Below are 12522 nucleotides of genomic sequence, written 5' to 3'. Positions count from 1 at the left end.
ATATAACCCAAGATTAGCTACTAGTCAGCACAGCATGCCAGTCTGAACATGCTTCTTTATGCAGCATGTCATTAATTCTTTCATTTTCTTTCCTCCATTTTGTGATGTGGAGAGATGAGAGGGCCCATAGCAACAGGGGAGAGAAAGGGTGAGAGAGAGAGAGGAGAGATGGTGAGAGAAAATGGGCTGCCATGGGTGTCTGTTAATTGAATGTGATTGCTCATTTTGTTTCAGCATTCTTCAGGCTCTTGATGAAACCAGCCACTCTCTTCCTGCACTCTGCAGCACTGTGCTGTTGTATGTTATGTTCAGTGATCCGATGTTAGTCTGCCACCTATTATAACTATTTTCTTAGCACAGGACTTCCAGTCCAGTGGAAACCAAGGTCCCCAGAGCTAAATTCAGGCCCTGTCTGAGTCTCATCACAATTGTCATAAGAAACCAACAGAAGCCAAACTCTTTTGGCCACAAACTAGGCTACTCGGACCCGTGTGAAATGTACCACCATGTTGGTTTGTTTGAGACCGACTACTAAGATACTCACTCACTGGGTATTGATTAGTAGGCCTACCAGTCAATGTTTCCATTGAATATGGTGGTCAGCTACAAAGCATGGTAAAGGGAAGTAGTGGGGCACAATGCCCCTGAAAGCAATAGCAGGCAGTTTCTAATGACTACTACTAGAATTAGTTCAGACTTCTACTCTATTCCACTTACTTCAAAGCAAACAAAAATAATCAGATTTTTTTACCCAGTTTGGGTTAACATATGCTCTGAGATTACATTCAACCCCCCAAAACTAATGGAAACCCACTTTCTTATATCTAGGAAAAAAACAAATGCTGCATGGCGGGTTCACTAAGCTCAGAGAGGATATCGTTTCACTACTGTGAACTGCAGATTTACAAATCAGATATCATAACCAATACCCTAGAGGGAGATTTCTGCTGCTGCCTTCAAAATATTGCCCTCTCTCGCATTAGGCTAAGTGCTTAGACAATAATGGCCAATGAGATTTCCAAATGCATCAACATCAAATTCCATTTAATCATTCACCATGCCCAGTCGCTCGCCCTCCCCTCTTCTACCCCCCTTGAAACGCAATTTATTACTGAGGAAAAAGGACAACTTTAACGAAAACCGCGATTGAGTGTGTAAGCAGTTAGCAGAGTCTTCTTTCCCCAGTCATTGCTTGCAGCTGGTGACTGATACACTTTGCAGAAATGAGGGCGGGTCAAGACCTTTGTTTCATTGCAAAGGGAAACGATATTGCTACAATGCTACGTTTGACTACTAAAGGATTATGAACAAATGTAGCTGGGCATCTCAGTGAATAAGCTTGTTTAAAACCCATGGGCCAAATTAATGAATCACAAGACTAAACCCCAACATTTTATGAGATCCAACAATTAAAAGGATCAAGTGAGCTAAGTAAGCGCTTCAGAAGATCTTAAGCAAGGTTAAGTCGATACAAACAAGAGGGGACCCTTACAAGGAACCACACCATAGATCTAATAAATTCATCCTCTCTTCTTCCTGGAATTCAGTGGTTTGTAATGCAATAACGGCAATCTTTCCCCTAGGATTTTTTAAGCAGCGGTGGGTTGATGGCTTTGGTCTTCCTGGGGCATACATTTATACATCTATTATTAGGGCTGGCTACACTTCCAGGATTACAAGCTAGCTACACCCACAATAACATCTGCTAAATATGTGTATGGGACCAATACAATTTGATTTGATTAGCTAGCTAGTTACCTTGGAGGTTTCTCGGCGGATCGGATGTTGTAACTTGTCACTGACCTTAAAAGCATGTCTCGGCAGAATAAAAAAATCTCTCTCTCGATATGTATATATTTGTATTTTTTTGTGTCTATTTTTTTTCAGTGGCGACTGATTTAACAGTGGCGGTGTGCCGCTGCTAAATAAATATAGGAGAAACATTGAACAGTAACCAAAACTCCAATGATGGTCCGTCATAAAGGTCATGCCAGTCTGTTAGGGCAGAGGACTTATCATATTATCATTGAACTGAACTCCCAAGAACTGTCAGCTAGTAGTGAAAAGGCAGCAGGAATAAATCCCACATTTTGTTAGCAGCGGCCACAAAAAGCTCAAGTGAATTCCAACCAAATAGCAAAACATACAGTACTTAGGGTTGCCTATGATCAAGAGAGAAATGGAAGGCACACCCACACACACTACTACAGCGTCATGCTCACACACTCAAATAGCAACAACCCAAATCAGAGATGAAGGAGAACAGATAAAACGTAACCTACCAGTACGTTCAATGTAGTCCACACACTTCTCAATGAACAAGGGGATTGGCCGGTCCGGGGTGACCAGGTTCTGCAGGGGAACACCAAAGTAGTTGCTGTCCCAGTTCCTCCGTGTGGGTGGGTACAAAGGCTTTGGGGGCTTGGATTTTGGCTGTGAATAACACAAAAACACAAAGTGAAAGAAAACATTACAGCATCGTTTTCAAGACAGAGAAAAAAGTAAATCCTTTGAATTTCAATTCTTCAAGAGTTGTCATCCCCCACAAGTGTAAAACATCTTGCAAGAAATAATATTTTGTTCTTTGTTTAATGTTCTGTTGCCTGATTATCAAAGGAAGCAAAATGTTCAAACAATGAGAGTATTCTTCATGGCAGTAATGCTACTGTACTGTCACCGATTCATGATTGTAATATGTGAAGTTTGGCTTTTAGCCAAAACATTTTCGTATGATAGATTGCCCTGTTATATGCAGACCAAATAATTTACAAAATGAAGAAGCTCTTTGAAATGTAATTGTGATGGTTTACCTACTGTATTTCTGTGAAAATATAAAGTTAGGGAGAATATAGTCTAACAGGCCAATCTCTCCCTTATGTCCCAAATGTCACCCTATTCCCTATATATTGCACTATTTTTGGCCAGAGTCCATAGGGCTCTAGTCAAAAGTAGTGCACTAAATTGGGAATAGGGTGCCATTTTGGACATAAACACTGTCCACTGATTCATGCCTCAGTGCACTTCCTCCAAGCCCTGGGAACCCTGCCTGCCTCCAAAAGACTTTAACATCTGGCCAACTGTATCCAGACCAGACTACAATACAGTGGGATGCCCAGATATTCTTCAACTGCATAAATCTCCTCTCACTCCTCAACTATGACAACAGAAGGGGCTATCCGCAATATGGCGGTCATATTTAACCGTGATTATGTTGTCACTGCTTGTGTTGTAGCTTGTCTTAACTGCTTAGGAATGGGAGTGCATGTTTGGCCAGGAATATGTGATGTTGCAATATTGAACAGAAATTGCAAGTCACGTTTGCTCTCAGTGTGATAGATAAAACATCGACTTGCTTCACTGCATGAGTGCAGACGATTCTGAATCTCTTTCATAGCAATCATGTGTAGTGCATGAGATCACTGGACTGTATAACCAGCTGTTAGACAATGTACAATTACATATAACATGTACAATAGCTTTGATTTCTCTTTACAGTATTAGGCCTATCTAAAACAACATTAAAACAATTATATAAGAAACAATTACACAGAACATGAAGAATCACAACACTTACCTTTTTAGGTTCCTTTGTCTTTGGCGTTTTCTTCTTTTTCTTCTTCATGTCATCCTGCTCTGGATCGGAGGTGATGGCAGGGTTGTCTATCCCTCCCTTCCAGGGGTCAGCAGGGGAGAGCAGGGGGTCCTCCTCACTGCCCCGATGGGCCCTGCCCTTCTTCTTCTTCTGCATGGCCGGCCCAGACTCATCGTCGCTGACGTCGGAGTGGACACGTCTGTGGTACATCTTGGTTTTGCTGAAGAGTATTTTTGAGCGGTGCTTATACTTGGAGGGCCTCCTGCTGGCCTGTGCCTTGCGGTCGAAGCCGTTCTCCTCATCCCCGTGCAAGACGTGAAGCCCCCCAAACGAGTTGCGCATTTTGACAATCCTGCTCTGGGTGTCCTCCGGGACAGCGTAGATGTCGTCGCTGAAGCCTTTTGATTTCAGGAGAGTGTCTATGGGGTCTGCGTAATTGTCGGACGCCTCAACGTCTTCACCGTGGGCCATGGGGCCGCGTTGTCGTCTGTTGCTCCTCATCCCAGCCTCGATGGTCTTCAGGAGATTGGGGTCCAGCTTCTTGACGTTGGACTTGGGTAGTATAGGCTTGGGCCTAACCGGGGGAGGCACTCTGTGGTTGCGCTCGTGGTCACTGAGAGGTGTGCTATGGACAGGGTACTCGTTTCCCTCCAGATCGATCCTGTACTTAGCACGTTCGCTAGGCGTTGGAAGAAGCTGCACGTCATCCCCGATGGGGCTGTAAGGTGGAGGAGCCTCGGTGTCATCCTCTGAGTCAGGGTAGTAATTGTAAGCAGGGGAATGACTGTGGGGAGACTGGGGGAAGACATCTTCGCTCGCACCCATACAGTCTCGAGAGCTGTCGTACATGAAGGCGCTCTCGATACTGCTCTTCTTCTCTAGCACCTCGTTGAAGAACGGTGTGAAGACTTCCGTCTGCCGATGGTACTGAGACAGAGAGTATAGAGCTGTGAATTTGGCGGTTATTTCCGTAGCGATGTGCTCCCCTTCAGTCATGAGCTCTTTGATTTCGTCGTTCTCAAAGAAGTCGGCTTGACTGTCTGTGATGGCCACCATTTGAACAGGGATGACGTCTTGGACCTCTGCCAGGAAAGCTCTGAGCATCGCCATGGAGGACTTGCGTTTAGCCGAGTAGACCAGGATGTATCCGTGGACAAGCTCGTCCTTCCTGATTCCGATGGAGGAGTGGTAGGAGAGGACTGTGACCTGTATTCTTCTGCGACTGTCGCCGATGATTTTGTTGAGGATCAGAGTGTTACTTTGGCCAGGTTGCCCTGCGCTGCAGGAATGTGAATCCAGGAAAGGTGAAAGGATGAGGTCCACGCTGAATGGATCCCCACACACGGCACACATAACGATCCTCAAGTCGGTCTCTGACATGTCTTTGATGGAAGGCAGAGGGCTCATCACATCAAAGTTGTGCTTTAGTCCTTCTAATACTCCTCTGAGAGCCTGTTTAATTTGTAACTCATTAAACTTCCGTGGAAAAGTATCAGAGGGTATGTCTACAAAGGTGCACTGTAGCTTATTTGCAAGCTGTTGGCCCTGATGCCTCAAGATAGGCATATTTTTGCAAACACTGTCTCTCTGGTTTGCTAGGATTAGAATGAATGGCAATGGCTGAGCGTATCTCTCCCTCCTGTTCTGTGCAATCTCTGCCCTGATTCGCCCTATGCAGTCGCCAATACAATTTAGCGACTCTATGGAGCTGAAGACACAGAAGATTCCGTGAGGTTTGAATGTCGACGCCCATGTATGGCTAAAGAGCAACGTTGAGTTGACATCAACAGGCAGAAGCTCCAGTTCATAGATCTTCCCATCCAGGGTGTACTCATCATCAGTGGACTGAGCTCGGATTTCATTTGCGAGTTCTTGTGCGAGACCCTCCCTTCCCAAGAGACACAGATTTACTTTATCAATGTTGGCACTGTTATAGTAGAGATTAGAGCGACTGTGGTCCAGCTGAACTAGCCTGTTAGCCAGTACCTGCTCGACATTCATGTCAACGCAGCTCTGTCCACTCAGACACGTCTCCTTTGTGGGGTGGTAGACGAACCCGATGTGCTTGAGGAGAAGCGACTCCCTGTCCGGGGCCAGTTTCTGCAGGGCTCTGTATCTGGGCTCCTCATTGAGCACAGTGTGGATCTCGCTCATTTTGTCACAGCTTGGGGTGGCGTTTAAATCAAGGTCATAAAACAGCTCGGCATGTTCAAAAAGCATTTCCTGAAATTCCTCTTTGGCCCTTTCAACTATTTCCTGCTGATGCTGGCTGTAAACATCCCTGCGATCAGATTCACTGATATACTTGTAGGCCTCGTCCTCCATGACAAAACACATGACCTCTTCCCAGGGTTGTCCAGGGCTGATGAAATGGACTCGATCCAACGTCTTCTTGAATCTATCCTTCATTTCTAACCGTCTTTTCTCTGAGAACAGATGCTGGACATGGTTCTGATAAATCTTTTCCCCTTCCGACGTTTTGAGGAGATCAAAGGGCACTCTTCTGTCATTGACTTTGTCAATTTGGTCCGTCTCATCCCACGGGATGTGCTCCAGCACCACAAACCAAAATTGAAACTCAGCCCTGCTCTTCAAGATGCTTTGAGCCTCCGACCAGCTCAGGTTCTCAAGTTCTTCCAAGTTGTTGAGCAAGTTATTGAGAATTTTTGGCAGGCTCAAGAAGTATTCTTCCCTTCTTTTCCTGATATGTTCCTGCTTCAGCTGTTCTATGTGCTTGTTGAGGGTGTTTCTAGCTTTTCGGGTGCCTTCCAGGTTGATGTATTCCTCATAGTCAGGGTGGTTTTTCAACGTGTTACTCACCATTTTCCAACTTGTGTGATAATCTCTGACGGTTTGTACAATCCGCTTTTCAAACTTGTCGGATACTGTGGCTACTAACTGTCTCTGAACTTTGTAGGCCTCCAAATAAGGAATGGTTTTGGGTTTGCCTCGTGTTTTGTCCATCTGCTGGGTTAACGCATTAAAACACAGGTCTACATTGATGCTAGATCGAGCCGACGTTTCTACCACAAGAAGGTTCTTTTTGCTTGCAGCGAATGCCTGAAGATCCCTTAGATACTGCTCCACGCACTCGTCACATTTCGTTGCAGCAATGACGATGGGCTTTTTCGATTTGACCATTTGAGAATAAAGGCTGTTGACAAATTTCATCTGATCCTCAAATTTCCTATTGCAGCCTTTGCTCACGTCTATACACAATATAAAACCGTCAACATTCAGTTTCCCATCGGCCATCTGCTTCTGATCAAAATCCTGCTCCAGGCCAAGCTGGTCGGTGCAAATGTACATCAGCTTTTCAGCAGACTGTATCTTGGAGGCTGCAGCCCTTTTAGTATAGGGCTGCAGATTTGTGCTGCGATGGGGCAAGAAAGTCTGATCATCAATGAACTCTGTTTGTTCAATGATTTGAATTTTACATTCGAGCCCATCATCACTTCGGTGTGGCACTTCACCCCAGTAGAGGAAGTGATCATTGTTCACCACGCGACCTCCAAAGTCAATTGTGCTCAACACAGAAGTGTGCTCAGTGTAGTAGCTGTCCGCGTTGGAGCGCACATATCTGTTGCATAGGCAGGACTTGCCCACGCCACAGTTGCCCTTCTCCTTCTCTGTCCCTGAGAGGCCAACAACACTGACAGCATATGTTAGGGGGCGTGCCTCCTTGTTCTTGGCCATTATATTCCCCCTGTCATTGCTTTGTCACTTTCAGGAAAGGTTTCCACCAGCACAGCTACCATTCCACTCCCATTGGTTAGATAGGGTAGTGTTGCACAATCATGGCTTTGTCCCTTTAGTGGTGAATCCCTGTTTCCTCCTAGATCCTTGGGAAGCTGGTTCTCCCCTATTATCACCTCCCTGAAAAACAAAGTGTATTATTGAAAAACACACACATAGGAACCCCAAAAAACTGATTTCATAGGCCTAATATGGTTTGCGTACGAAATGGCACCCTATTCCCTATAGTGTACAACTTTCGCACTATGACGGGAATAGGGTGACATTTGGTGTTGTTATTGCAGTGAGTCATTGTCAAGGTGCAAATGGTCCACAGGCCTAATGATAAAATCTGAACAGCAACAGTATGCTATTTCCCTCTCTAGAGACTGTCACATAAGCCAAACCTACAGAAATGACTATGTTAGTAGCAAATACAATTTTTTATAAAACCTGTACAGTCTGTCAGAGTAAAACAACAAATAAATCCCATGTTCAGTGTCAGTGACTCTTTTCATAGTGTATTTTTCCCCACAGAATATTGGTAATTCCATAAAAAAACGTATTTCTTCCACTTTGAGTGGAATAACCAGTGACCCACAAATAATTTAGAAATAAACTACTATTCATCATCATTCAATATGGATTACGTTTCAGTTTACTCCAAGCAATACTATTGTTGCAGGTTACTGGAAGACTATTGCACCTGCCACATCTACTGCATATTTTGACAACAATACTGGCTATTATTTGTTTCACTGTGTATGGTTGTAAGAATCATGCAACACACCCCATCATGACATGTTACATAGCAAACAGACAAGCAAATCAATCAGATTGACGTCCGACAGAATAATGTAGCTACACCGGTCCCACGCTTGTATTAGACAGGAATGTAGCTATTATTACATAGCTATTGCTGTTCTAGTTATTAGCGAGATATGTGAATATCAGTATCCAAGTGAGAAGGTAGACAATCGCAAACCATCACCACCTTCACTCTGTCGTTGTGTGACTTCCTTTCATTAATAGTTGGAGCTAGTACCTGACTACATTTCATTCAATGTCTGCTAACTACGTTCTGAACTGTGAGCCCTACTCAACCCCCGTCATTGATGATAATGACATACAACCAATAATTTCATCGCCGGGGAGGCACACGTTAAACTCACTAGAAGCAATCCACTACCACGAGATGTAGAGGTTATTTAAAAACAGAACGCTGTTCTAGACAATTTGCGAGTAACCCACACATGAACGATCATCTTGCAACAATCATAGGTTCATTAGCTAGACAGTAACGTTAGCTTGCAAGTTAATAATTGGCCTAGCTGACGCGCTTAATCTGCGCACTATTGGTACAATTAAAATAACCCATGCAATAAAAGGCTACGTCTGACTATGCCATTGTATTCAGAAACTATGACAATGACAACCCATCAATGATATTTGCAGGAAAGAATGACTAGCCAGCTCGCGGGCCTTGCCGCGACACCACGCAAATAAATGCTCGCTTCCAGTCAATCCTCTCTGGCTGAGGTTAGCCTGCTAACGTTAGCTAACTAGCTAGCAAGCTGTAGCTAACGCTGGCTAGCTAGCAAGATAGTGTTAGTCGAACAATACATTTCACTGAGTGCAAAATATAAACTACAAGGACCTTGCCGGAATATTTTGTTACCTCCCTTGGTCGTGAATATAACTATTTGGAATTTACTTGACACAGACAATGCTATCCAGAGTGTAGCTAATGAAGAAACTCGATGCAGTCCATTCCAAATTACATTCCCCTACCTAACATGGTCGCTCCCAGCTCCCGAGACCACGAAAAAAAGATAGCATTCCAAGTGTATTATTTTACTCCAGCAAATTCGTTTTCTCAACGGCTCGTGTCCTTTAAGTCACAGGGAGCGTTCGGCGTATACTCTTTCTATTCAAAATGTGATTGTTTTCATATATTTAGTGTTATTGGTGTTAGCTGCGTGTAATCCGAGACCTTGCTCCCTCCCCTCTCATCCCAGTCAGTAATGGCGACTGATACATAATGCTCTCACCATCGCTCTCAGTAACTTTTCCATTAGGGCTCAAAGCGGGGGCGCGACGCTCGTGCATGGTTGCTATGTAATTGTGTAAATGAAGAATGTCAATGTATTAACTAATGCCTGAATGTTTGGTGTGCCTATTTGTGTGATACTGATAACATACCGAGGACTGGGGATCATCCCCAGGAAATGGCACATTGTCAACAAGAATAAACATATTCATTGAGACTGTAGCATTTATACGTACATTTTTCAAATGGTGCATCAGCCTGGCCTGTCTGATTTTCTTACTTGAGAATAGAGAAGACTTTTTAAGGCTACGGACACATATTGGTGGTTATGTTGTATGTAGCGTGGAGCCAAACCATTTTATTACATGGTTATAACATGTTCATTCTTGGGATATGTACATACAAAATAGTCAATCTGAAGAATTTCATTAACATTCCATGTGAATTACAATAATATTCCATGAGGGTTTTATATGACAGACACATTTTTAGTGCACAGGATAGTGCGCAGCTCTCTGGAGCAATGCAATGTGAGGTTTTTAATACTAGATAGTATGCTGCTCACCCTAAGGCCTTTACTTTCAATGCTCCGCTAGTGGATTTTAAGCAGATTTGCCAAACCTTGTTTGCTAAGCTCTTGCTTTTATCTTGACTTAGAGGGGAGGGGGAATCCACTACAGCTTGTCTCTCACTCACCAATAGCCTATATTTCTATACACTGTTCTATACACATTAGTGTCATTGCTACTTGTGTGTCTGCGGTTGATGATTCTTTTGTCATCGAAGTGGAAATTCATTGTAGAATTCATTTCAAACTGATGTATTTGGTTCTTTCCAGAAGATTGACGGCTAGTACATAGAATATCCATATGCAATCATGATATGTGATGGTCAACTTGCGTGTTGTAATGTACATGTAAAATGCTAAAATGTGCTAGGAAGTTTATGAGAGGACTGATCATTGTATCAAAGAAAATGTGTCACTCACAACTGCCACAAAGTTATCAACCCTTTTAGACAAGCCTTTTCTACATTGAGTTGGAAATCCAAACATCGCTGTGCTGTTTTGTTGTCAGTCATAATGCAATATCTCTAACCGTGAAGCTAGGAGTCCAAGCTCCATTGTCTGGGTCTGTTTTGGGTGTGGGCTCAGGCTCAGCTGTCCCTCTGCAATTGTAGTGACACAAAACACCAGGGACTAGCAGGAAGGCTGAGGAAGCTTTGTCCAATTGTTTATGTCGCTTCAGTGTTCCTATTTTCATGTTATCCTTCAAACTACACTGAAACAGAGCGTAAATATTCTAGGGAAGGTGCGCATTCTCTTCCAACCAACGCTGAATGGTGGAGAAGAAGTGGGAGTTGTTTCACACAGGATCCTAGTGTTCTGGATTGGCACCTTTCCATCTGTCAATATGAAGAACAAGGCATTGGAATAAGAGCCTGTTCATTACAAACTTAAAACACTCAGAGCTCTCTCTATATATATCTCTCTCTCACAATCCCGCTTGCTCAGAGCATTGCAGCTTACCTGTCAAAGGTCAATCAACATAACTTTAACCCCGTGTCATTGTTGTCACAAGTTTTGTAGTAAAAATAGGAAGAGAGAATATATTTCTAAAGAAGGATGACACTTTTACTTTTAGTACAGACTTGATCCTGGAGTCATTATGCCTGCTGTTTTGTTTCTAATTTAAGAGGTCATGGGGAAATTGTAAAATCGGATTTTACTCCTTTCAAAACAAAACCACGATTCTTAATTTATTTTATTTTTATTTATTTCACCTTTATTTAACCAGGTAGGCTAGTTGAGAACAAGTTCTCATTTACAACTGCGACCTGGCCAAGATAAAGCAAAGCAGTGCGACACAAACAACAACAGAGTTACACATGGAATAAACAAACGTACAGTCAATAACACAATAGAAAAAGTCTATATACAGTGTGTGCAAATGAGGTAGGATAAGGGAGGTAAGGCAATAAATAGGCCATGGTGGCGAAATAATTACAATATAGCAATTAAACACTGGAGTGATAGATGTGCAGAAGATGAGTGTGCAAGTAGAGATACTGGGGTGCAAAGGAGCAAAATAAATAACAGTATGGGGGATGAGGTAGTTGGATGGGCTATTTACAGACGGGCTATGTACAGGTGCAGTGATCTGTGAGCCCTTTATGCATCCAATGGATTACCAGAAACCTGATAGCAGAAACCTATTTGTAACCTGACGCTCTCTGAATAACACTGAATACCATTGTTTTATAAGCCAATAGTTCAATTCAAATCAGTTCCAAGAGCAGACAATGTGTGAGGTTCCCATGTCCTGTAAGTGTGAAGATCATGCTGTATCAACCGGGAAATAGACATGATGCAGCAGACAGTAGTGTGTGTTCTCATCTAATGTAAGTGTTGTTTGTGAATCTCAACCATTGGTCCTTACACCCTCCTTGGTAATAGCCTTCTCTTTCAGCCCTGCACAATCAATATAGTCTGAGTCTATGTAGGGAATGGGGTGCCAGTTGGGATGCAAACATAGCCCTTATGATCAATAAATGTCACAAGGTGTTGGAAAAATCTATTGCTAAAAGATTCCTTATGAAAAGACAAACTCGGAACTGAGCGGTTGTACAGATCCGATTGACATTATATCAGAGTGCAAATACTGAGGGTATGGGTGGATGATGTGTATAAAGTTAAAGCTCGTTGCTAGTGTTTGTTACCGTTGCATCAGGTGCTGTCGAGCCCCTACTTGCTTCACTGTTGTCTCTTTGATCACATCGCATCCTCTAGAGCATTATGCAAAATGTCTCTGCTCTTGCCAGAGAGGGACTGCAGGTATACAACTGTACCGCTTTAATAAAGTAAGGTCTCAGCTCACCTTTTACTCATATTGGTACCTCTTACAAAAAATTGACCTAAGGACTACATAACACATTCATAACCCTTCATACCACATTTATAAGCAATACATCATGTCAACAACTGCAGATTGACATTCTTTTTGATTTGTCTTTGTTATGAAACACTCATGTCCTGCTTATGGATGTGGTATGTATGGGTTATACATGTTTGAAATCCTACAATATACCCTTTAAATAAACTATGACAAACTGCTTTTGGCCCTCTTCAAGCCAATGATGGTGGGTG

General features: G+C 43.1%; 1 protein-coding gene across 1 annotated transcript in view; it reads right to left on the bottom strand.

The window, feature by feature from the left end:
• LOC106601912 (rho GTPase-activating protein 5) overlaps positions 1-9394 on the bottom strand; it is a 39710-nt gene extending 30316 nt beyond the window's left edge. The window contains exons 1-3 of the mRNA XM_014194348.2: positions 9119-9394; positions 3575-7468; positions 2283-2433 (exon numbers count right to left, since the gene is read on the bottom strand). Coding sequence (XP_014049823.1) covers positions 2283-2433; positions 3575-7288 — 3865 coding nt within the window. The 5' untranslated portion in view covers positions 7289-7468; positions 9119-9394. The remainder of the gene's footprint in view (positions 1-2282; positions 2434-3574; positions 7469-9118) is intronic.
• Positions 9395-12522: the final 3128 nt, after the last annotated feature.

The sequence above is a fragment of the Salmo salar genome, chromosome ssa01 (genome assembly GCF_905237065.1).
Source record: "Salmo salar chromosome ssa01, Ssal_v3.1, whole genome shotgun sequence".
Lineage (NCBI taxonomy): Eukaryota > Metazoa > Chordata > Actinopteri > Salmoniformes > Salmonidae > Salmo > Salmo salar.
This window is presented reverse-complemented; position numbering and strand designations above follow the sequence as displayed.